The sequence below is a fragment of the Pogona vitticeps genome, chromosome 1 (assembly GCF_051106095.1).
Source record: "Pogona vitticeps strain Pit_001003342236 chromosome 1, PviZW2.1, whole genome shotgun sequence".
Taxonomy (NCBI): domain Eukaryota; kingdom Metazoa; phylum Chordata; class Lepidosauria; order Squamata; family Agamidae; genus Pogona; species Pogona vitticeps.
Genome location: NC_135783.1, coordinates 12,073,521 through 12,098,928, shown reverse-complemented (window position 1 = coordinate 12,098,928; position 25,408 = coordinate 12,073,521). Strand labels below are relative to the sequence as shown.

General features: G+C 38.5%; 1 protein-coding gene across 5 annotated transcripts in view; it reads left to right on the top strand.

Moving 5' to 3' along the window:
• Positions 1 to 25,408, top strand: part of EML6 (EMAP like 6) — a 184,638-nt gene that overhangs the window by 1,254 nt on the left and 157,976 nt on the right. For all 5 annotated transcript variants that reach the window (XM_072987358.2, XM_072987351.2, XM_078382311.1 and 2 more), the window contains exon 2: positions 4,378 to 5,188. In XM_072987358.2, the coding sequence (XP_072843459.2) occupies positions 4,992 to 5,188 (197 nt within the window). In that variant the 5' untranslated portion in view covers positions 4,378 to 4,991. The remainder of the gene's footprint in view (positions 1 to 4,377; positions 5,189 to 25,408) is intronic.

Below are 25,408 nucleotides of genomic sequence, written 5' to 3'. Positions count from 1 at the left end.
GTTTTATGTCTGAAGGGGAATGGGAATCCAGATCTCCCAAAGGTCAGTTCAAAGGAATCAGTTCTAGATCAAATCTGTAGAGCCTGTGTGCTGTGGATAGAGTGATAGGTTAGGATTCAAGTGAGATGGGTTCAAATCTCTGCTCAGTCATGGAAACTCAGTGGCAGTGGTCATGATAAATGAGCTTTTGAATATCTCATATACTGTGACAACCCTGAAAACCAGGGTTTTCAACGAATGTGGCTTGATTCAGTTCTTAAGAAATGGATGTCGTTTGATGGCACAGAATACAGATCAAATAAACCCAGACTTCCCATTATAAAATGACTAAACTGAAGCGGTAAGACTCATTGGTAGGGAAAAAAAGCAATAACACTACAAAAAGTGGAAGATGGAAGTAAAAGAGGAAGACGGGATATGAAATGGATTAACTCAATAAAGAAAGTACTGTAATGAGCTTTAGTTTGCAAGGCCTGAGCAGGATTGTTGATGATAGAACCTCTGAATATCACATATATAGGGTTATTATAAATCAGAAGCAACTTGATGGCACATGAAAACATCACAGAGAAAGTGGATGGTAGTCTTCTCCCCCTTCCAAGATATGAGATGTTTGTCCAGTGAAACTTGTTGGGATATGAGATGCTGAGATGTCCAGTGAAACTGGTTGGGAAGACAGTCAAAGCCCTTCACAGAACATGTGATTCTTTTGCAGTGGGATGGCCACTAGACCATTTAGTTAAATTTTAAAGAGGATTAGACAAAGTATTCACGAAGGCTTTCACGGCCGGGATCTAATGGTTGTTGTGGGTTTTTCGGGCTCTTTGGCTGTGTTCTGAGGACCTCTGAAGATGCCGGCCATAGAGACTGGCGAAACATTAGGAAGAACAACCTTCAGAACACGGCCAAAGAGCCCGAAAAACCCACAACAACCACAGGATTAGACAAACTTTGGTGGAGATAATGTTAGTGAGGATGAAGATATGCAACCTCCAGCTTTGGAGACAGCACATCAGTGCCAACTGCTGGAGAGGCACTAAATAGCACAATGAGAAAAATGCATACTAAATTAGAATCTAGTTACTAAATTGATGCTTGATCTTATCCAGCTGGGTATTTCTTTTGTTGTTCTTATAACAGGTCCTTCCTCCAAAGGAACTTGAAGGTTAAAGCTAAAAATCTGATAGGAAAGGGAAATAGAATCAAGCTTTAAATTTGGGGTGTTAGTCTCCATGACATTTTCTTGGTTTTTCTAAGGTTCACTCACAGCTCAAAGGCTCAGTCCTGAAGCCTGCTAAGTAATGTCAATGCCTTAGTGTTCAGATGTGTGAAGTAGTAATGATGATAACAAATTGATATTAAGCATTTATATAGAGCTTTGTAAAATTCAGAGTTTTTCATTTACATTATCTTGTCATAATCCTTAAAATATCCCTACGAGAGGTCCTGGTGTTAATATCCCCATATTGCAGATTGGATTGAACCTGAGAAAGGGTAACTCACGGTAACCTTCCCAAGACCATCCACTACATTTTTGGCACGAGTGATAATTAAACTGTGGACTTTCTTACTATAACTCTGTCTTTTAGCCACTATTCTGTGCAAGCTTTAATTCTAAGGACCATTAAACACTACTGAATTTACTTCTGAGTTAACAGTAAAGGATTGGGCTGTCAATCAGAAGAGGAGTGTCTCTGAAGCAAGAGCAGGGTACCTGCCCCCTCACTCAATTTGTCACTCAACACAATCTTTTCCACCTCTGTTAATATAAAAGACTCCAGAGTAGCAGAGGGCAAATCTTCTGAGGCAGTTTAAGCGTTGGCACACTTATTTTCACACTGGAAAACTGAAACACTAAATTTGCCTCCTTTTCCCAGTACTATGTCATTTAATAGAGAGGCCAGCATGCCATAGTGTGGTGGACAGAGATTTGTGGGAAAACCAGAAGTGGAATTTTCTTGACTGGACTGCAAACTCAGTTTGGTTATTGAAATAGAATTTCGTGACATGCTTTGACAGTCAGGGTGCTTTTTATTCCTTAAATCAAAGACTCCAACATGAAACTTTCCTACTAGAGGCCTTACTTCCAAAAAAATGTCCATAGAGTTGTGCTATAGGTATATAGTGTATTCGTGCCCGACAACAGGCTTCCAGTGAAAAGTAAGACAAGCCTGAAGTCAGCTTACTCTTGCTGTGAGAGGTACCTGAAATCTATTCAATATTGAAGCACAGAGATACTACAGCTTACATGCCTGAATAATTTCTACTAAGAAGAAATCCAGCATTTTCTCATTCTTGCTTGGGAGACTCTGATGCATATTTTTCTGTGAGAGAAATACAGCTTTCACTGTGTCAGGTCACAGATGTACTCCATTACCACACAAAGTCTTCCTTCCATTGGGGCAATATGCTCTTTTTGTGTTGCCAGAGTATAACATCATCAGACACTCCCAAAGGGACTGTCTCTTTGACTGTAGAGTTTGATCAGATTACCTTTTCTTGCCTCTAGGGTATACATGTTCTAGATTGGGCTTGTGGTTTGTATTTTCCTCTGTGACAGTGCTACTCTCCTTCTCCATCCTTTCCCTCTGCTACTGTGTTGTTGGCACTATGTTAACTGTCCACAAATCCAGTACTTCCCAGACTTCAGACAATCAAGTTTTGTTTGAGTTTCCTTAATGAAAGTCTTTGGTTAGCCTTAACTGTACTATTTATTTGTTACTTTGAATAATTTATTGCTGGCCTCTGTACCAAAACACTGATATCCAGTTCAGTTAACGTTCCTACCCAGGGTGGGATAAATGAAGCACCATAAGGAACTGCAGTTGTGAGGGTAAATCTGAAAATTCTTACTGCATAGCTTTGTGCTTTTCAGTAAGAACATTGGAGTCTATGGACTTTGTGCTCAGATTATTAGATTCTTATTATAGATACATCTTGTTGGTAACGTTATGTGCTATCACATTGCTTCTGACTTTTGGGGGCCCTATGATTAGTAATACCCAGTGTGGTGTAGCAGATAGAGTGATGGACTAGGACTCAGGAGGCCTGGGTTCAAACCCCCTCTCAGCCATGGAAGCTCACTGGGAGTGTGGAACTGGTAAAATCACTCCTTAAATATCTTCCTTACCTTGAAAGCCCTATAGAGTAACTGTAGGTTGGTTTTGACTTAAAGGCACTTAACACAACATTAATTAGTGATCTCCAAAAAGTCCCATTGTCAACAGCCCTGCTCAGCTGTTCCAGGTTCAAGGCTGTGGCTTCCTTTATCGAGCCAGTCCATCTCATATTTGGTCTTGCTCTTTTCCTATTGCCCTAAACTTTTCCCAGCATTTTATAGACTCACTGAATGCCACTCTCAATTTGAAATTCCACTTGGCCTCCTATCCTTACTCACACCTCATTTTTATTTGCAAACTTGTCAGTTATCGCATGGAATGGGGTAGCTGGATTTTCACAGTGAAGTAGCACCTACTGTTTTAGTACTGAGGGAAGGAACAAGGTTGTAAGCTCTGAACCTTTTTCTGAGTGGGGCTACTGGCCTGTCCCTGTGTACTGGAATCTGGAGGTTGAGGCATGGAAAGCATATAAACTGAGGGAGATGCTGTCAAGGAAAGAGATGGGTCAGACAGAGGAATGGCTCATTTATGTTTACAGCAGAGAATGGTTACAAATACCAACCATTGATAGCCAAACTGGCAGCCCTTCAACACCCACAGGTTGTCCAAGATATGCCACAGTAAGGCCAGCATAAACAAAGGAACACTGTTATAAGCAATTACATAGTGGCTGTGTAGTCTAATTTATATAACCACCTAGTGACAGCTCTCCCCTCCTCCTCTTTCCTTAGAGTTCATCACTGCTTTTTTTTTATATCTTATTAATTATTATAAGACAATAGTAATACGGTGTGAGTATGGGTTGCATTTTCCTCTGCATCCCTCTGTGATACTGTTGTTCTGTAGTGTCTAAGTTTATTTAAAATACTGTAATTTTGTTAGAGCTGTTGTTATGTTGTGCTCTGTTGTTAGAGCAGGTGTGGGAAAGCAAGATCATAATACCCTAAACATTCGGTTATTGACATGGAAAAAGGAGAGGAGCAAAACAAGTGTACTATTTTGATTGACAGTGTGCATCGTACCAAATGTTTAATAAATTTATTTTACAAATAAGCACCACTTCATTAATCAGCTATATACAAAAGCAGTTTTAGCACTGTTTAAGTTTCCTTTTTTTGTTTTGTTTTGTTCCCTTTTCAGCATAGGTGATGAATTTTTCTGTTTTTTTTAATTATTAAAAGTACATTTTTGAGAATATTTTTAAATATAAAATGTGTCCTTCTTCTCCCCCAACTCCCAAAATTTCCTGTTTTTGCAGTAAGTTGCCAATTATTATGATGAAAATCCATAGAAGATTGCTATGCCCAGTCACAAAATGAAGTTCAGCTAAAAAGAACAAGATAATTTCTGCACTTTTTCACACCGTTAAAGTTGATAAGCATATTTGAAATGCATTGACTTTCTTATTTGAAGAAACTCAGAAGATGCAATAAGGATATGCACAACACCATTCATCTGCACCTGGTGACTGAACACAGAAGCTTTTCCTCTTTCAAAATGAACTGACATATATAGTTTCATACTGCACTGATCTGCCTCTGTAAATGTCCCCCCCCTCCCAAGTTGTCTGGATTGGAAAACAGTGGGAAAGCAGCAGCTGCTCATCTTTGGCAGTAGAAGATTATGGTGGCGGTTCGGCAGTAGCAAAAGCAGCAGCAGCCGTAGCTGAAGCAGCGGCAGAGCAGGACTCTGCCTGGATGCATTTTTCACTGAAAATCATCAGCATCAGAAAGTGCAGCCGGAAGACTTGGCAGCCAAGCAGGAATTGACAGCATTTGCAAGAGCGAAAACTGGGAAAGGCAAGGAACGTGGGGGTGGGGGGGTAGCACCAGTTTTTCCCCCGTGTGCTTCTGGGGAGGGGGGTTGATTATCATGGCGGATCGGACAGCTCCTAGAAGCCAGCTCCGTCTGGAGTGGGTGTATGGGTATAGGGGTCATCAGTGCCGCAACAACCTGTACTACACAGCGGGCAAGGAAGTGGTTTACTTCGTGGCTGGAGTCGGGGTGGTTTATAACACCAGAGAGCATAGCCAGAAATTTTTCCTGGGGCACAATGATGACATTATCAGGTAAGAAAGGGTGTGGGGTGAAGAGCTTTGGCAAAACAACCCTCCTGAACTTCTCATGATTTAACATGCCTCTTGCATTTTAGGAAAGCAGAAATGTCCAAAAATGTGTGTAGATGTATTTGGATCCCCTGTGTTTCTTGTTTCTGCATGTGTGCTTTAAACCCTGGATCTTGGTAGATTTTTTTAAGTTTAAAAATTGCACCCAAATCTGGAAACTCATGAATCTTTTGCATTGATCCTCTTATTATTTTAGTTCCCAACCCCAAATTCTCATAGCTAGTACCTAAGCAGCATACAGGTGTAGATGAAGATGTTTCATTAATAACATTTGGGCTTTCATACATACAGCTGTAGTACATCTGTTATTCTACTCTATTCCTTTCTGACCCTGATCCCAACATTATAACATCTGGTTAGAGCTTATGTCCTCATCCTAACATGTTTACTATGAAGTACCACTTGTTTTCAGATATGTATACCCAGAATTGTAGTTGATTCTATTTTTAAGGGGAAGGGAGGAAAATTTTAAAGTATAGATTGTTTATTTTTAAGGGGAAATGGGGTCATATATAAGATTAAACTGTAACAGTTCGCTCCTGTACATCTATAGTCAGATGAAAGTTCTACTGATTTTAGTAGTGCTTACTCTCATGTAAGCATGTGTGTGATTTTAGCCTCATTATCTGGCAACATAATATATTTGGTTGTTTTAGAGAAAAGATATGTATGTTGCACTTTCTCAAGGTGTTTTAAGGTTACATGTCTTTTTTCTGAAATAGACATATTTGATCTACTTTTATGATACTACCTATTTATTTTGAAACACAGATGTGATGTTTGCATGGGGTGTTCTGTCTCTTGATAGAAGGAAATATCCTGATTTATGTACCCCACCCCATCTCTATTTGCAGGTGTACTGCAAAAAATGCCATATGTGAGGTTGCTCCTGCTATCCTTTGACATTTACTGTATTCCTCTGAATACTTCCCAACAAAACAACAATATTAAGAATTGGATCTTATACTGTATCTGGATTGTTCTATGCTTATTCAAATTTACCTATACATCTAACAAGTTTAATTTTTATGACAGGATTTTTTAATTTGTTTGTTTGTTTGTTACAGTAGAGCACCAAAAAGGTGTAATGTAACTAATCTGAAACCTGACTTCTGGATTCTACTTGCTATTAACAACCTTAGACTTCTTTAACTTATTTATACAAGTTCCCGGTAGATGTTGTGCCTATTTTACTTTATTTTTTGTTTGGCATCATGCTTCTGGTTATGTGTGTTTGTTTGGCATAGCTATAGATCTGCAATAGAATCTTGTTAATTTATAGAAATTTGCATGTAATATAAGTGGCTCAAAATCCAGTGGTAGTCCTACCTACATTAGATCCACTGAAAATAAATATGATTTCATTTATTTTATCTAGGTAAAACTAACATTGGACTTAGCTCTTCAACTGTTATATCCATAGTTCATGTAATATGATCTGCCTGGTTTTGGCAGACTTAGAAGTTCAAATATTAGAGATTTTCTCAACAAACTATTTTCCATACACTTGTCTTACTTGGAAATAGTAAGCTACAACTATTCTGAAAAATATTTTCTCACCTTCATAGAGGTTTGTTGTAAAGTTTGGTTATTTCTTGTTGCCTTGACCTAAGGATATTTACTGTACTCAGGAGTTAGTTTAGAGGAAATTAATAAGAGGTGTGTCAGTTTTTTAAATAGTCAGTTTTTTAAAAAATTTATTTCATTGATGGCATGTCAGGCTGGAAATATTTATTTTGGACAAAAGATGATAATCTGTGGCTTTTTATGTGAATAAATCAAAAGATTGTGTGTTCTCAGGCCAAAACCTCTAGCATACACTAAAGACAAGATCAGAAACTTTTACTGCTATCACCAATGAATCACAATTTTGCGTTGCACCAAACCCTAAATTGTGGTTAATCTTCATTAAGTTTAGTTGAAATTGGCATTATTGCAATAGCCTCTGGCTTAAAGTTGAGTTATTGTTGCATCTGAATATGGCCATTGGTACTTGTTTCCCAGGCCAAGCCTTTCACATCCAGCTACTATGGATATACTGTCATCCAGCTACTATGGATATACTGTAACTCTTGCCCATGGCATGCTTTAATTTTGTAGGCATAAAGCTGGCTCAGAGATTAATACTTGCTGAAGTCAATCCATGCCCGATTGACATTTGTACAGGGAGAGATCCATATGTATCAGATAGGTTCAGTAGACCACATTGAATCTGTTGAGTAATAGAGGCTTTTCACAGGTAAAAAAGTACAAATGCATTTTGCTTAAAACACCTGCTTTGGTTTCTGTGCTGGTCTCCCTGAATTTCTTGAGGGGAAATTGGGATGTGCATGTTGGTCCTTCCCATTCCACAGAGCTTCTCTCATTGCATTGCCATCCTTGCTAAACTCTTCAGTAAGAGGGTCTTCTCTATTTGTAGATCCCCCAGTGATTTTGAATCCAAATCATGCACAGTTCTAAATCTTACGGGGAGCCTATGTGGGTAACTTGGCCTTTCAGATGTTTTCAGATATTCTCTCATATTTATAAGTGATACAAAATGCACAAGAGAAGCTTGGATACATTCTTAGTGTTGCACAATAATAGTATTTAAAGTTAATGAAAGATTTTGCAATGTGGATGAGGTCTTATTAATATACTATTCTGGCATTTGAAAGTCTCATTTTCTATTGACTAAACAAGGCTCACAGATGAATTCTTACTATTTTAGCTAGGGATTGCCTATTACTTTAGCTAGGGTAAAGTACTATTATCTGTAGAAACCTCCCGCACCCCACCCCAGCCTGCCATAAAAGTCTTGTGCTTATGTATTGACCATGAAAGATTGATTCACTGATAGAGGGAATGGAAAATAGGGGTGAGGGGTGGGAGTGAAAATGAAATGGAATATACAGGAAAGGGTGTACAGTAATTGGCTGGACTGCTGAACAACATCACCGTAGTGCAACTTTTAATTGCAGTTATCACTTGTTCATTGATAAATCTCAATACCATATGGAGGACTTAAATAAGATAGTAAATCTTATGTTATTTGGAAATCCCACTGAATTCAGGGGCCCTTACTCATAAAATACAAGAATGAATGCATCCTTGAACCAACTCTCTAGCAACTTAGCTGGCTTTTACAATGCTCAGAATGTTCTTAAAATAGTTTATTGAAATGATTTCCTGAAATTCAAATCAAGGACAAATCTGCTTGTTCAGTTCTTTGGTAAAGCAGGCATTTTATGCATGTTGAAAACATTGGATTGCATCAATTTACTTCATTAAACCATTTCCTCTCTCATTTTCGGTCTTGCCTTTTTTCCCCTTGGTTTTCTTTTCTTTTCAGTATATTCATACAGCTTACTTCAGTGGGCTTCTAACCTCTGTTTGCTTTATCTATACTTCTGTTTATACAGTTTCTAGGCTAAAGTTAGGGACAAAATAAGGGGTGTACATCTTGTCAGTGAGGTGGCAATTCTGAGATTCTTGGATAAAAATCAAAGACTTATAGATAAAAGCTAAGACAGCAATACATATGAATTGCGTCAGGATGGAATATGGCTTTTTGTTATTTTCCAGGTATTTTAAAAATTGCTTCACAACTGGTCTTGTTTTTTAAGATAGCATAATAACCATTCAAATGTAGTATTTCATCATTTCATAAAGCATACTTTTCTGTTCCACTCCAGAAGCCCTATTTTGACTTTTAAACTTTTGACTGTGATAGCCTGTTTAGGAAAATTTGACAATAGTGGTAGATGAGATCACATACAGGTGCAGATCTTTAATCTGGTTGATGCAGATTTGGTTGACTTTAACACAGGATCTTAATTTCTACCACCTTCCCTGTGGTTTTATTATGGAATTTTTTCTTGTATGTATACTAAAAGTACACAGTATGCTTGCTAATCTCTCCTGAATGACCATGTAAAAGACGTAATAATTGTCAGACAAGCTATGATTTGTGTTGGTTCCTTTGTTCCTTTTTTATGTCGTACATACTAATATTCAAAGAATGGTGAAAATTGTAGGATTTCATGAGTATAGTGAAAGTTCATTTCAGTTGTTGCACTGGTTATCTCAGCAGGCAGGAACCATATTGGATGATGTCTGCATTTTGCTCTCTTGACACTGTTATGGGAAGGAAACTTCATGCTTGAAGCAATGTCAAGTTTTGATGGGTTCATAGATACAGTATCACTGGAAAAGCTTGAGAGCCAGATAATTCAGTGTTGCTTATGAACAGTACTCTCCTTGTAGCTAGACAGTGACAACCAGAGATGGAAAACCTGTTACATAAAATTAGGGAGTTGTGTTCTATTCTCCTTCCTTTCTATGTTCCTGTTAGTATTCTTAATGCGAACAAGGTGACCTACAATCAGCAAAAGAGTACTGCCATATATGCCAACAGGTACATACTGTATATATTGCTATACCCAGTACTCTCCAAGATAGGGAAGGGGGAAGGAAACATAAACAAACAGAAGTTATTAAAATTGTGGTAAAACTGTGGCTTCCTTGGAAACACTTTCAGTGCCTGCTCATTCACCAATTAGGGCAAAATTTTGTAGACCCACAGAGAGAGCCCAAGAGCTCACAGCACGGAGAGAAGCATGTGTAATACTAGATGCTGGCGGTTTAAGCATACTTTTTGTTAGTCCTATCAAAAATCTTGTTGGAATGGAACTTTCTCTAAATAAAAATGGGTTCCTCTGAGACACCTGAGAGTGCGATCAGCCACTCTTGATGGCAGCAGAAAGAGTCACTTGAACGGAAAGATCTCCATTTAAGTAACCCTTTCATTTGCCAGGGGAATTGCTTCATCCCAAAAATGCACTCTACACTTGGACCAAAAAGGTCCAGCTTGGGCTTGGATCAGGGTCAGGCTGGAGCACATTTCCCCATGCACCAGGAGATTGCTGGGAAACAGACCACAGTAGACTGCTGTACAAGGCATCCAAATGGTTATCTATTTCTTGGTGTGCTCACACCCTCAAGTTGCATTACTGCTAAGACGAGACAAGACACTCCCCGCAAGGATACCAAGTTCAACTTAATAAACATCCATGCAGAGTGGCTGGAAGAGCTGAAATGAGTTGAACAAAATCATAAGCATCTTAGATTCTGAATTAATTAAATTATAATTATTCAAATAAGGCCACTATTTCATATGTTAGTCACTTTAACTAGCAATAGGAACAACATTTGGGTTTATGTTTATTGAGGGTATGATTCACAAAAATGTTGGGACCTGGGACTAAATGTATAAAGTATTTCTCTTCAGAATTCCAGTAAACCAGTCAGCAGAACCTTTTCCCAGTGTACTCTTTTACATTCTACTCATCCTGGTTCCGTCTCCCAACAAAGACAAAGCAATCCTTGTGTGGGCGATTGGAGGGAGAAACCAAGATTTTTTTTAAAAAAAATCACCCCTTTCTGTTCTTTGAAATGCACACTGTGAGTCTTGCCAACCTTCACCTAGTTGGCAGGTGATCCCTCCACCATTCCAAGATCCATGCAGTCAATATTGTTTTTGCAACAACAGATAGGCGGGGTATAAATGAAATAAATAAATAAATAAAATAAATAAATAAACAACAACAACAACAGGGTTTAGTATAACTTGGGATGGAAGATCAACATTCAGCAGATCAGCTAACAGTCCAATTTCAGGGCTAGTTGATTTCACCAGCCCCAAGCTAACTTCTCTGGGAGATTAGAATCTAATGATGAATGCCATGTTCATCTGAAGCTCGAGGCCTGCAAGACTGGGGAGTGGGGTGGGCATATGAGGCCAGGTACGTGGCACATTTGTGGACCTGCTGCAAGGCTCTGGGAACCCTCTGGCTATTGCTGTTCCAGAAGTGATGCAGATGGGCTTTCTGGCACTGTCACCTCCAACATTGTAGCTGGCTTGGTGTTGGACCTCCTTCACTGGTTCCTGAGAGGTTTGGGGACCTTGTCTTTGCCCCAATAATGTAGCCGATGATGATGATGGAGAAGACTTTTGGCTCCCTTATCTTTAGGGACCCTCAGCTGAACTGACTCCCTGGTCCAGGGATCTTCTTTCTCCAAGAGGCTTTAGTTGCTGTTCCTCAACCTGCTCAGCCTGTAAGGCCTCCTGGGTGTCTCTCTTCTCTTCCTCTAGAGGGTGGTCAGCTGGTAGACTGAGAATTGCAATCCCTCTGTCTAGGCTGCACCATCTTGTGGAGTATGTGCAAACACCAGGGCCTCCTCAGTGGTCTCCTTTGGCCATGGCTCAGTTTGTGTTGCACTGTCTTTAACTCTGGTTCCACTTTGTAAGATCTTTCCTAGCAAAGCAGACATAGCACTCTCTTGGGGCCCTGGGACAGGCTGCTGGAGGAGTTTCCGCTGAGGAGTAAGCATGATGGATATTTACATGTAACCCTCACAAAGTTAGCTTAATTATGCACCACTAAATGGTAGTGGCATGCTAACTTACAAGAAGGTGCTCTGGCAAAAGTCAGTGAAGGGTAAGTCATTGTAAGCTTCAGCACATAGCTTGGGACACCTTTCATTTCTTTGCCAAAGAAAATTATTTTCTTTGGCAAAACACAATTACTTTAATGAAGTCAGAGATGAATTCTGAATTGTTCCAGGGCTCTGGATCTTCTTACTGCAGTTAGAAAGTCTGTTTCTAGACCAAAGTATGACAACTCTTACATCTTTTTCAAAGGACTTGTTTAATAGAGTATTAAAAGGCTGTCAAGAATATTGTAAGCTGGAATCAGATAACAATTCATTGTGGTGAGCATGTTCCACTGGCTTTCATTTCTGTATTCTAGTTATTTTAAAAGCAGTGCCTTCTGTTGGAGAGTTTGGAAGTCAATTTTTGTTGTCTAAAAACAACAAAGATATATACATTTGTTTGTTTGTTTGACTTATATATTACTTATATGGCCTGGAGCCATTCTACATGTACACACTCTAGCATATCAGGTGAAAAACAAAATAAAAATAAAAAATAAGACAAAACAATTGTGGCACTTATTTATTTATTTATTTATTTATTTATTTATTTATTTATTTATTTATTTATTTATTTATTTATTTATTTATTTATTTATTTATTTATTTATTTATTTATTTATTTGATTTTTACCCCACCCCTCTAGACCATGTCTACTCGGGGCGGCTTTAAAGACTAACTGCTATATTTTAATATGAGCTTTTGTGGATAAGTCTTTTTCTTCAGACAAAAGATATATACATTCTAGGTTTCTTAGAGGACAGATCAAGTCTAAGAAAAGGTTGATCATACATTACAGGTTAGAAAATGTAGTTTAATATTTTCTTAATTCAAGGTTGGAAAAAAAGCTTTCATTGCATTATCAAAATGGTGTATAACTAAAATAATAGCACATTCTTCCCTCCCCCCCCCAATTCTGTTGTGTCCTTGTGCCTATTCTCAGCCATTTGGAGAAGGACCTGTCTTCTCATGCTTTGTAAGGCACCACATGCAAATATGCTACTAAATATAGTACAAGTAATTAATGATGTGCAGTCTTCCTTACATTTACCTACTGCATATATAAAAAGAATCCCATGATAAAACTATTGCAGTTACTAGTGTCAGGGTAGAGCTGGTATAACTTAATGAGTTGGAGCACAGAGCTTGGGCATGGAATTTGTATCTCCAGAGTGCCTCTCTGAAGAGGAACTAACCAAGGTAATGTGACTCATGGAGTTACACACCCTGTTACCTTTGTGACCTTGGACAAGTTGCTCAGCTCCAGAGTATAATCAGAAGGAGGGACTAGTAAATGTCTTCTCATTGCCTTATATTAATTGATCCTGGGAAGTTCAGCACAAGTCAGAACTGACTTGACAGTACATTATTATTATTGCTGCTGCTGTTAGTTAATTCGTTTGGGATTTCATTTATTATATAACAATTTAAGAAGGAAAAATCAGGTATTTCCTATGAAAATTGGTCACCTTGCTGCCCAGAGTAGACCATTGGTCTAGATGGGCAGGGTATAAATCAAATCAAATCAATCAATCAATCAATCAATCAATCAATCAATCAATCAATCAATCAATCAATCAATCAATCAAATAAGAGACAGCAATCTCTCTGAAAGCAATGCTGAAGCTATACAGAATGCACTTTAGATATTAAAGCTTTAAATGTTAAAGTTATGGATACAGAAAACATGCTGATTTTCCATAACTGGGATGGCTATAGTATTTCATAAGATGAATGCAGCATGAAATATGCCACCATTCCATTTCCTTCCTATAAAAAGAACAGGAAACATTCTCAGAATATGGCAATATTTTATACAATCTTCTTATCTTTGTTTCTGACATTGTGGCAGATAGCAGAATGAATGGCTTTAGCCTCAAATGTAGACCTCAATGCATACCAACACCTCTCAGGAATATAGAGCATATCCAGTGAAGCTAAATTTACACTGGCCAATAATAAGTCCCTTTATGGCTCCATTTGTCAAAAATCCTTATAGGTAGTTGTCCCAGATATGACAGGTATTATTCTGCCAGTGACCACAGAAACATGTTCTTCCTTTTTACCATGGCTTCAGCTCTGTACAATAGTGGTTTGAATGAAATGACAAATAATCTATCCTTATTCTATAGGAACTTTTGATTTGTATTGTAGAACGCATCCCTGTCCTAATATTCGGATATGATTCCCTAGGTCCAGGAAGGTGTTTTGCTAGGAGGAAACAATCATGGTTATTTAGAGAGCATCTGTTTTCACAGAAGGGTACAGCACTCTGAATTCAGCATCTTGTCACAATTACTTTTACAACAATTGTTTCTTGCAAAAACACAGATTGCAGAGGATTGAATCTGCAAGCAATTTGTTTCCTGTAAGGTTAAGATACAGTCCTGCTTTATATCCTGGGACAAAGCCCAAGTGAACCTAATTAGCCTTACTGAGCAGACAGATAATTGTGAGCCAGAGCTATTTTTGTTGTTTTTAGCTTCTATTCCAATTATATACTGACAATTATTGTCTGATTTTGTACAGGATTGCCTGATTTTATATATTGCATTGCCCAGGTATCAATACAGAAGCTTTGTGCAAGGATTTTTGTATGCAAGGAAAACATTTTATCAAACTTTAGGCTCAAACTAGTTAGTGTATCTTTAGAAGCATAGTTCCCTAATATGATGAAACATGTCTCATTGTTCTAGCATAAGCTTGTCCCATTCTGTCTTTTACAAATTAGCTTGTTTTGGGGACTAAATATGGGTTGTTTTGCAAAGTCTGATTGTGCTTTGAAGGGATTCTGTGCCACGATAGCTGTAATACCAGGGAATATTAATTTTCTTAATTTGTGATTTGATACTTGGTCTCCTGCCTACCACATTTTTCCTTAAAGCAGCTCAGTAAGACACTCTAGCTATAGTTTTAAGAACAATAATATTGCATCTTTCTCCCCTCCACCTTTTTCAAATAAGCCTTTTCCCACTCCATTGCACTTCTCTGTCAGCTCCGTATGAGAACAGAAATTATTCACAATCCATCCAAAAGACCCCCTACTGCATATTTTCTGTAGTCTCCAGAAAGTGCTCTTCTCTCAGATTCCCTTTTTAGTAATGGAACTCACTTTAAGAGAAATTGTAAGCTGGTAAGATGTGAGAAGGTAAGACCAAATGGGTTGATGTTTATCACCCCCTTAAACACATGTATGCACCCCTACAGCTGTGGAATAAGGAGGCATGTACATTCATACATACACTTTGTAGCTTTATACATCATTGTTATAGTTTCAAAATTTATAGCTTCAAAATATTTGTTTGCCACTGTCATATCAATGAGTCATCCTCATCTAACATAGAAAGGCAGAGCTTCCAGGACAACAGTGCAATTCCACTGTGAGTCTGAATATTTGTACCTCTTTTGTCTGTTGACTTGTTTTTATGAATAAAGTTGTAGTATAAATTCAGCTGTGGCAGTAGTTATAGTAGTTGTCAAGGACATCCTGGGGATGTTTAAGGTTTGTTGGATGATTATCAAGGGATTACTTTGGAAAACAATGATTATGCACAAGCTTCTCTGAAAGACAATTTGCTGTCATTACTGATTGTTTTGGCCTAGAGATTTGGCCTAGATATGTAAAATTTCTGGAAATTATGAAATTTGGTAGGGAGGGGAGCTTTTTCTGTTTTCTCCCCTGGGAGAATTAGAGATACTGTACTGTATATGCAATGCTTATTTTCATATCAAACCTAAACTTACTTACTGCTCTAGCAAAATACAATGTTTCATTTGTAACTTGCTGAGTGTATAAAATGCATCAAGTGATGTATCTGGGAAATTTTATCAGATGTGTGAAACTATAAAAGTCATATTTCTGTTCAAGTAAAATTGTTATCCTCTCAGAAGGATGGGAATATTTATATACACTCTTTACAAGGGAGTGCAAATTGGTTGCATGTCTGTCTTTTGCCATCTGTCAAGTAGAGAGATGAAATAAGAAACCACACATTTTGTAGTAAAATAATGTGTGTCTGACATAAGACCAGTGCATGCACCATATATGTAATTTTATAGGCAGTCCCAAGTGGGGAAGGTTAAGGACTGCTTGGGAAGCGAAGACAAGCCTGTTGGTGAATGGGAGGCACTGCTGGATAAAGAAGCTAGAAGGGTCTGTGAGAAAAGCCTTGGTGTTGTCCTAGCAGAAATACCACAAAAGCAATCTGCTTCTTCCAAAAATGGACCAGTGGTTTCTCTAGAGAGTGTCTTCCTCCCTGAGCTACTGAGCAGGCTGCAAAACTGTACTAGGTTGCAGTCTCATGGGCAAAAAGAACCACATTTAAATCCATTTAAGCGTTATATAAATGAAATTATAATTTTTCATGCATAAGTCACACTGGGGAATCGATTTATTTGGTCTCCAAACAGGTTTTTTCAACCAGTTGGCAATAGCTTTTAAAATTAGCTTGCTTGTAAATCGATTCAAATAAACTTAGTTCAGTGGGTGTGGACAGTGCTATCAATTTACTTTGTGCCCCTGTTTAATGTCAGACACATTTCAACTGTGGCTCCTACTTCAGTTTTTTAAAAAAATTGTTATAATCCTGTTTAGCAATCCATCAATTAGCGATCCATCAATTACTGCCTTTTGACATTGTTGGCTGAATTGAGCCATCAATTTATTGCTATACACTTATTTTTTTTATTTTTTTAAATTCAAACAGTAATAAAAAATGGGTTCCTAAAGAAGAAAGGAAATGAAATAGTTTCATCAGCATTGATATCAAAATCAGTTTAAATCACCAGAAATAAATCAATTTCCATTCAATGAATGAACTCAGCAACTGAGTACCATGTGACTTGAACCTGATTTTTAAAACCCTGAAGAAAAATCAATTCAAATTGCCAGTGGGACTGTCCCCTTACTTGGAATGAAGCAATCTAACTGTGACTTTTCTCCACCAAACTAATACAAAGGTCATCAAAAGAAGGCAAGTAGGTCTCTACAACCAGTAAAGTGTCCATATAGGAAGATGGCAACACCCCCATTGCAGGAATGCGTCTTAGATTGGGATGTTTTATATGCAAATGATGCACACAGGAATCATCATTTTCCATTTCTGCACTCTGTTTAACATACTTACCTTCATACAGCCAGTTCCTGATATTTTGAATGAGCAATGCCTTTTCTTAAAAAGTATTTCACACAAACACCAAAAAAGTTGGATCAGGTTCCCCCCCCCCCAAAAAAAATATTCCCCCATGTTTCCAGTTTCTGTGCTTGGAAAAAAAACACACCTGAAAATATTTATCTGGAGAAAATGGAGAAAAAAACTGTTTTCGCCCAATCCCCCCCCCCCCGGAAATGATTGTGACCCCAAGCTTGTCATATATTTCACTGCTGCAAATTTAAACCACCACCACCACCAGTGTAATCTTCTGAGCGTTGCTACCCACAAAAAGAACAAAACTGCCTTGTCACTGGAAATAGCAAGTGAAGAATGGGTTGGGTTAGATTTTCTTGAGACAACAGTAGAACAAAGAAAGCCAAAAGGTTCAAGATCTCTCTCTCTCCCCCACCACAGTCATGGCATTGATCAAGCATGAAGTTCCCCGCAGTGACCATTGGAGAAGAAAAAGCTGCAATATGATAAACAGCATGTCTAGTTTTGGTGTCAGCTCAGATGATGTGACAGCGAAGCTCATTTGGCTTGGCCCATGTGAGTGAGGTATCTGTCCCAGAGCACGCCTAAAGAATGGTCTCGAATGGTTGTTGTGGGTTTTTCAGGCTCTTTGGCCGTGTTCTGAAGGTTGTTCTTCCTAACATTTCGCCAATCTCTGTGGCTGGCATCTTCAGAGAACAGCACTCTGTGGTCTCCAGTCTTTCCCTATAATTCTGTTTGCTGGACAGAGAATTTTGTCTGATTGTTGTCTCTGCAGTGAATCAGTGTGGAAAGGGTTTGCCCCTCTTCATTGGCAGAGAAGGAAACTGGGGAAAAAAGGTGTCTGTTCACATCTTTCTGGAGTGCAAGTTCATGAAGTCTTTTAAATCATAGCTTGGGTAACAACATTACTTTTCTACCATTTGGCCAAGCAAATATCTTGCTGTACTGCCTTTCTGAAATCAATCTTCATGATTCCACGCTTCCCACCTCCGCCAGTGAAGAGTCTCTTGTCCTTCAGATAAGCACATCAAAGTGAATTATCTCTGTATTCTTATGAAACAATAGTCTCTTAATATCACAGCTGAAGAAAATGCTTGGTTTAAAGTCTATGATAGTGGGTGTTTTGTTTTGGTCTTGTATGTATTTTGTATCTAAATAGTCTGAGGATCACAGTTCTGGTCTCTGTTTTCCAGTTGCATATGTATAATAGCAAAGGATGTAATAACTAAGGATAATGTTACATTCATATATTACATTTGCTTTAGTGAGGTGGCTAGACAATGACTTAATTCCTCTGTTAGAATTGCTTATAATCTAGCAAAAAGGTAGTTGGAAGTGGACAAAATTGTAACAGAAACATTTGAAAGTATTATCTATTCAGAAATGACAGCTGGTTAGCAAAATTTGACAAAATTAAAGCATGAGAACATCCTCAAATTTGCATTTCAATATGGTGGGCTTGTGTTAATTTGAAGTGAAGCATCATTCCTGATTAATATCACTGTCAGGTTTCCTCCTGCCTGGAAACAACACTCATGCTTTGACTGCAGCTGCAATAGCAACAATTATTTCCATACCATAGAATGTATGGTATGGAAACACATAGAACAGTGCATATGTTATGGATTGTATGATTTGCAACTTTAAGAATACAGTGGGGTCTCTACTTAAGAACTTAATCCGTATTGGAAGGTGGTTCTCAAGTTGAAAAGTTCTTATGTTGAATCTGCATTTCCCATAGGAATGCATTGAAAACCGTTTAATCCGTATCTGCTCTTTTCCGTCCATAGAAATTGCAGTGGAACCTCTACTTAAGAACTTAATCCGTTTTGGAATGGTGTTCTTAAGTTGAAATGTTCTTAAGTTGAAGCAAAATTTCCCATAGGAATGGACTGAAAACCAATTAATCCGTTCTGGCTGTTTTTTTGTTATGTAGAGGTGCATTCGTACATTAACCAAAGCTGGTTAATACGTACTCTACCACTATGGGGAGAATTTTTTTTTAACCTAAGATGACCTAAGGTTAAAAAAAGAGCAGGAAAGGTTTTTTTTTTCCTGTTCTTATCTTGGATTTCTGTTCTCAAGTAGAAGCATAATTTAGCAAGTGGAGCTGTTCTTAAGTTGGATTGTTCTTAAGTAGGGACGTTCTTAAGTCGAGACCCCACTGTAGACCACACTCTCTGATATGTTAGTGAAATTAATAGTGACATCAGCATCAGCAGCATTGTTTTCACATTTTTAGTTTCATGTACAGTTACAAAAAAAACCCTGGATTTATTGCTCAATTTTATCTCAAGTTTGATACTATAACCTGTGGCGACACAGTTCGTATGATACTTTGTCTAATTGAACCATCATTTTCAGACATGTGTCTTCTCTGCTTGTACAAAGAGTGATTGTGAGCACAAAGCATGTGTGATACCTCACATATGAACAGATTCTGGGAGATATTGAAGTGTTTGTCAGCTTGATCATTTAGTGAGATGCACACTTTAAAGAACAAACTTGAGAGTTGGTGTAACACTCTTTAGTTTTCCTGCAGTGTCAATTACATATATTTCTGTTGTATCAGTGATCATATACACAAACTGCAGCTTGCCAGTTGGACAATTCTTTCCTTGTTTGCAGATGATCATTCATTGGGGTTTCTTCCAGGCAGATTAACTATTTCAAGCAACTGAATTGACCTTAGTGTTAGATATTCTACTTGTGGCTTGTCCTTTGATGAAAAATCAATGTGAGTACTGCAAAATGTACAGTCTAGTTGGCTCTTAAATGACCTTCAGCTTTACTAATACTGTTAATGGTGAAGCACACTTTTGGAACTGAAACATAAGGTGCCTACCTCTGAACTAGATCAGATGGAAAGTTCTTTAATATCTCTAGATTGAGAGCAAAGTCCACCTGAAATGCATGCAGGACTTCCTTTTCGGCAATTATGCAGTGGTTGTTGCTCACTCTGCTGAAGACCTCCAACAACTTGTGAATCGTTTTAGTAAGGCCCGCCAAGATTTTGGATTAACAATCAGCCTGAAGAAAACACAAGTCATGGGCCAGGGCGTGGACTCACCTGCCTCTATTACCATCTCTACACAAAAACTTGAGGCTGTTCATAATTAGCTCAATGATCTCTGACACACTCTCTCTAAATGTCCAGCTGGATAAACACATTGGCAAACCAGCTACCATGTTCTCTAGATTCACAAAAAGAGTATGGCTTGATAAGAAGCTGACAGCATATATCAAGATCCAGCTCTATAGAGCCTGTGTCCTGAGTATACTCCTGTACTGCATGAGTCCTGGACCCTTTGTGCACGGCAGGAGAGGAAGCTTAACACGTTCCATATGCGTTGTCTCCAACACATTTTTAATGGCAGGACAAAGTTCCAAATAGTGTAGTCCTAGAATGAGCTGGAATTTTTAGCATTTATTTTATTTAATTTATTTATTTATTTGATTTATACCCCGCCCATCTGGTCTAAATTTATACATTGCTGAAACAGCGACGTCTACGTTGGCTCAGCATGTTGTGAAAATGGCTGATGTCGGATTCCAAAAGATCTCCTGTATGGAGAATTAGTGCAGGGAAAGCGCCCCAAGGGGAGACCACAGCTGTGATACAAGGATATCTGCAAGCGGGATCTGAAGGCCTTAGGAATGGGCCTCAACAGAGGGGAAACTTTAACATCTGAGCGTTCAGCCTGGAGGCGGGCAGTTCATCATTGCCTCTCCCAATTTGAAGAGACACTTGTTCAGCAGGCAGAAGCCAAGAGGGAGTCCAGGAAGCAGCAAAATCAGGGAGCCGGACAGGGGACAAGTTGTATTTGTCTTCAGTGTGGAAGGGACTGTCACTTTCGAATTGGCTTTCTCAGCCACACTAGATGCTGTTCCAAGACCTCTATTCAGAGCACGTTACCATAGTCTCTCGAGACTGAAGGATGCCTGCACAGAAGGATGCCTACACAGTTCAAGTTATAGCCTTTTTTATAAAAACCATGTGTTTTACTTTAGTAAACAACATCCTGCATGCATATTCATTTCCGTACCAGTATCAACAGCAGCAGCAGCAGCAATAATAATAATAGCAGCATGTGCAGCTCTGTCTATAAAATGTGGCAAGATCCAAAAACTAGATGGAATAGAGTTTTAAAATTGTGATATTAAAAAATCACTATCGGTCACCTGGAAGATGCAAACCACCTTGAACATACCACTACATTCAAAAACTGATATGAACAGATTATATTTACCATGAAAAATTGAAGGCCACACATTACTGCAAATAGAGCAGGCAGTAGAGGAGGAAAAAAGAAGCCTAAATGATCGTATTAGTACAAGTTGAGAAAAATTACTTAAGGCAGTGAAAATGGAGAATATTTTGTAAACAACAGAAGCAAAGGCTCAATATAAGAAATAAATACAGTATTTGAAAATAAACAGTTGGAAAAATCAATCACTTACATGGACAGCATCTGAGAAATATAGATGGAAAGCATGACAATAATTGAACATGGGCATGACTAAAACTGGGAACCATTAAGAAAGAAACCACAGGCTTCATTTCTGCTGCACAAGAAGAACCACTGCAAACTAATGTTATGAAAGCTAAGATTCAAGGAATTAGTGCTAACAGCAAGTATCAACTCTGTCAAGAAAAATATTAAGTTGTGTCACACCCCATCTGTGAATGTCCAAAGACTGCACAAACAGATTACAAAATTAGACACTTTAGAGTCGCAAAATTAGTGCACTGGTTATCATGCAAAAAATGTACGTTGCCAGCCTCTAAAAACCCATGGGAACATCAGATAGAGAAGATACAGTATCAGAAAGTGATTAAGACAAGATCTTGTGGGATTTTCGGATCCAAACTGATAGACATGTTGAACGTGACACACCAGACACACTAGTAATAGAATGAAGAAACGTCTGGATCATTGACACTGCAATTCCAGGAGATGCCAGAGTTGAAGATAAATAGTTGTAAAAGCTAATACAATACAGAGACCCAGTAATTGAAATACCTTGCTTGTGGTTGAAACATACCTCAGTAGCCCTCATAGTCATTGAGGCTTTGAGAACAATATCAAGACATTTCACATAGTATTATAAGCAGTTGCAGATTTCAGACATAACATCATCAGAGCTACAAAAACTGGCTATAACAGGAAGAGCTTATATACTATTTTACTATATCAGATACTGATGTTTAACAGATACTTAAGTTTTTTATTAAACAACAACTGTAAAACTGCAGAGTTGGATATATGTCACCATCACATTATTTGTTTGCAGAATTTATCCTTTCTCCCTGTTCTCTTATTGCTGAAATGCCTTCTTGCAGTGTAAAGATTCATTTACAGATGATGCCGGCATCTGAAAAGCCTGACATTTATTTTTGTCTTCATCTGAAACCCTTTGAACCTCTTAGACCTTTCCTTGTTTGGATGTAGATGAAAGACCTTCTGTTAATTGCTGCCTGCCTGTAGAGTTGTTGCCTCTGGTTGTGCGCACTGTCAAGGGACTACTACTGTCTGCTTTGCTCTCCCTTCTCATTAGATCTCTTCTTTTCCCTGTCACCAGATCACCTCTGTCCCTCTCCAAATGTATCAGATCCCCATGGTTATTCAAAGGGATGGAAAGCTTTTAATCTGGAATGCTGTGTTTTGGTTTTTAAAATTGCAGATATGCTATTTATCTATTGTACCTGAGTGGCAAATGCTTTGTTACCATTTTTTGGTTCATTGTCTTTTACTTGTAATCTTTCTTAGGGCCTGTCCAGACAGGGGAGTTTGGACCAGTCTTGTTCCTGCTTAAAAGGTTCTTATCTTCAGTGTAATCTACTTTATCTCTCACTTGAGCGCTCCATCTTGTTCACACTGGAGATGTTTTTTCTCTCGTGAGAAAGGTCCAGACAGGTCTTTGGATCACTAGTTTACCTGTGAGCAGGCTTACTGTGTATACCTATGTGTAAGTTTACCTTGTTTATTCACAAGTAGGCAGCAACAACAACAGCAGAGGACAGCAGAAGGGGAAATGTTGGAGTGAAGGTGGGGGGTAATCCTTCTTTTCCCACCTTTCTCATCTAGGGCTCTGCTGCCTTGCAGGGACAGAGTCCATATAGTCGAATATCCCCCTTTCCCACCTCTTCCGGCAGCCATCTTCATGGCCACAATGACTTTTCTTTTTGCTAAAAAGAGTAAGTGGCATATTGAAACAACAATTCATCAACTTGGTTGTTGTGGGTTTTTCGGGCTCTTTGGCCATGTTCTGAAGGTTGTTCTTCCTAACGTTTCGCCAGTCTCTGTGGCCGGCACCTTCAGAGGACAGCACTCTGTGCTCTGTCATCAACTTATTGTTTTTGAAGCTAGTGTCTGGCAATGCCCTGAAGTTCTAAATATGCAGAGCCAAGTATCAATTCTCTGTTTAAGTTTGGACATTGTGTCCTAGTGCCTTGCAGAAGAGTCATTAGGTCTTTCATAGCCATGGGTAAGAAAGTTAATTGAATTAAAGATGACTGGTTTTCGTAAAACATAAGAAGAGTCCTGCTGGATCAGGCCAAGGGACCATCTAGTCCAGCTTCCTGTATCTCACAGTGGCCCCACCAGATGCCTCTGGGAGCACACGAGACAACTAGATACCTGTCTTCTGATACCCCTCCCCTGCATCTACCATTTTGAAGTACCTTCCTTTTAAGCATGGAGATGATACATCCCCCTCATGATTTGTAACCTATGATGGACTTTTCCAGGAATCTGTCCAATCACCTCTTAAAGGCATCCAGGCCAGATGCCATCACCACATCCTGTGGTAAGCAGTCCACAGACTAACAACACAGTGGGTCAAGAAATATTTTCTTTTGTCTGTTCTCACTCCCCTAGAGTCGGACATGACTGGACTAAATGTCAAGGGGAACCTTTACCCCTTACTATTTACAACTTCATCTTAATTGGGCCCAAGCTGTGTTTATGCGTTTGTTTGAATTTCTAGTTATACAATCTTTCACATTTCTTGTTAGAATTAAGCGTAATTCAGTGCATAGATAGAGAAACTGGTTCATAATCTCTGAGGAAAATGTCATAGGATTGAGCTTGTGTCAGGCTTTTATGTCAGATGAGAGTATTATATATTTAAAAAAAAAAACAAATCATATGCTGCTTTGTGGACCGCTAGTGATATATATATACTGGAAACCACTTAAATACATCTGGGAGTTGAAGTGGGAATAGTTGCTATCTGTAGAGAAAAATCTTTCAATAACCATTTTCCCATTAAAAAACAGTACTGTGGAGCTGATAAAAGCAAAATGTCTAATACCATCATTCATCTAGCTTTATCCACCCATTTATTTAGAGTGCTACTGTTAACCTATGTGAAAAGGTCAAATCTTAATGGTATAGTGTCTCAAAATATGCATTCAAAAACTGTAAAGCATGGAAAGAAAAAGATTTTGTGGGAAAACTAAAATGCTATTAAGGAGGCCTAATGCACTGAAAGAACCTTGTTTTTGCAAATCTGTTTGATAATAGTTAGAACAATGTGTTCTCAAAGGCTTTCACGGCTGGGTTCCGATGGTTGTTGTAAGTACATGAGAACTACACCAGAACACAGACAGAATTCTAGCTCCTGTCCTCTGAAGATGCCGACCACAGAGACTGGTGAAACATTAGGAAGAAAAACCTCCAGAACAGGGCCAAACAGCCCCAAAACCCCGCAACAATGAATAGTTTCAACATTTGGGTAAAATTAGTTTAGACTGATTTATCTTCTAGAAAATAAGAACAAACAGATCATATAACTGGCTAACATCTGGTCAGAAATCAGTTTATAGTATTTCGTTCTGTTCTTCTGAGTTGAGAAGATCAAGAAGTTTGGTTTGGTTTTTTAGAAAGTTCAAATATTTCTTACTGTATATTTCTTCAGCTTTTTAAATCAGAATAATATCATGCAAATATTTCCAACAGAGTTGGATGGATTTATGCTCCAATCTAGAGTCAGAGCAACTAAAGAAAAAAAAAACACTATTATTCACTCTATGTTTCCTAGAATTATGAGAGATATTGTGACAGTGCTTACTCTGGTTTGTTTTCCTTTCATATTTTTGACATACAGTAGGACCTCCTTATCTGTGGGATTAGTATCTGCTGATTCACTTAACTTCTGCCTGAAAATATTAAATGCCCTCCCCCAAATAAATATTTACAGTGGTGCCTCGACTTATGAAAATTTGTTCCAGAAGATGGTCTTAATTCAAAATGGTTGTAAGTCGAAGCACCATTTCCCATAGGAATGCACTGAAACTTAATTAATCCATTCCGGCCGGGGGGGATCACCAACCCCCTCCCAAAAAAAACACCCACTACAAGACCCATTGGAAACACAATTAATCCATTCTGGCCGAAGGGGGAAAAACCCAAAAAGCAAACAAAACCTGCAAGACCCATCGGAAATGCAAAAAAAGAAAACCAAAAAGCAAACAAGTCCTGCAAGACCCATCGGAAATGGGGAGGGGGAACCGAGAAAGCAAACAAATCCTGCAAG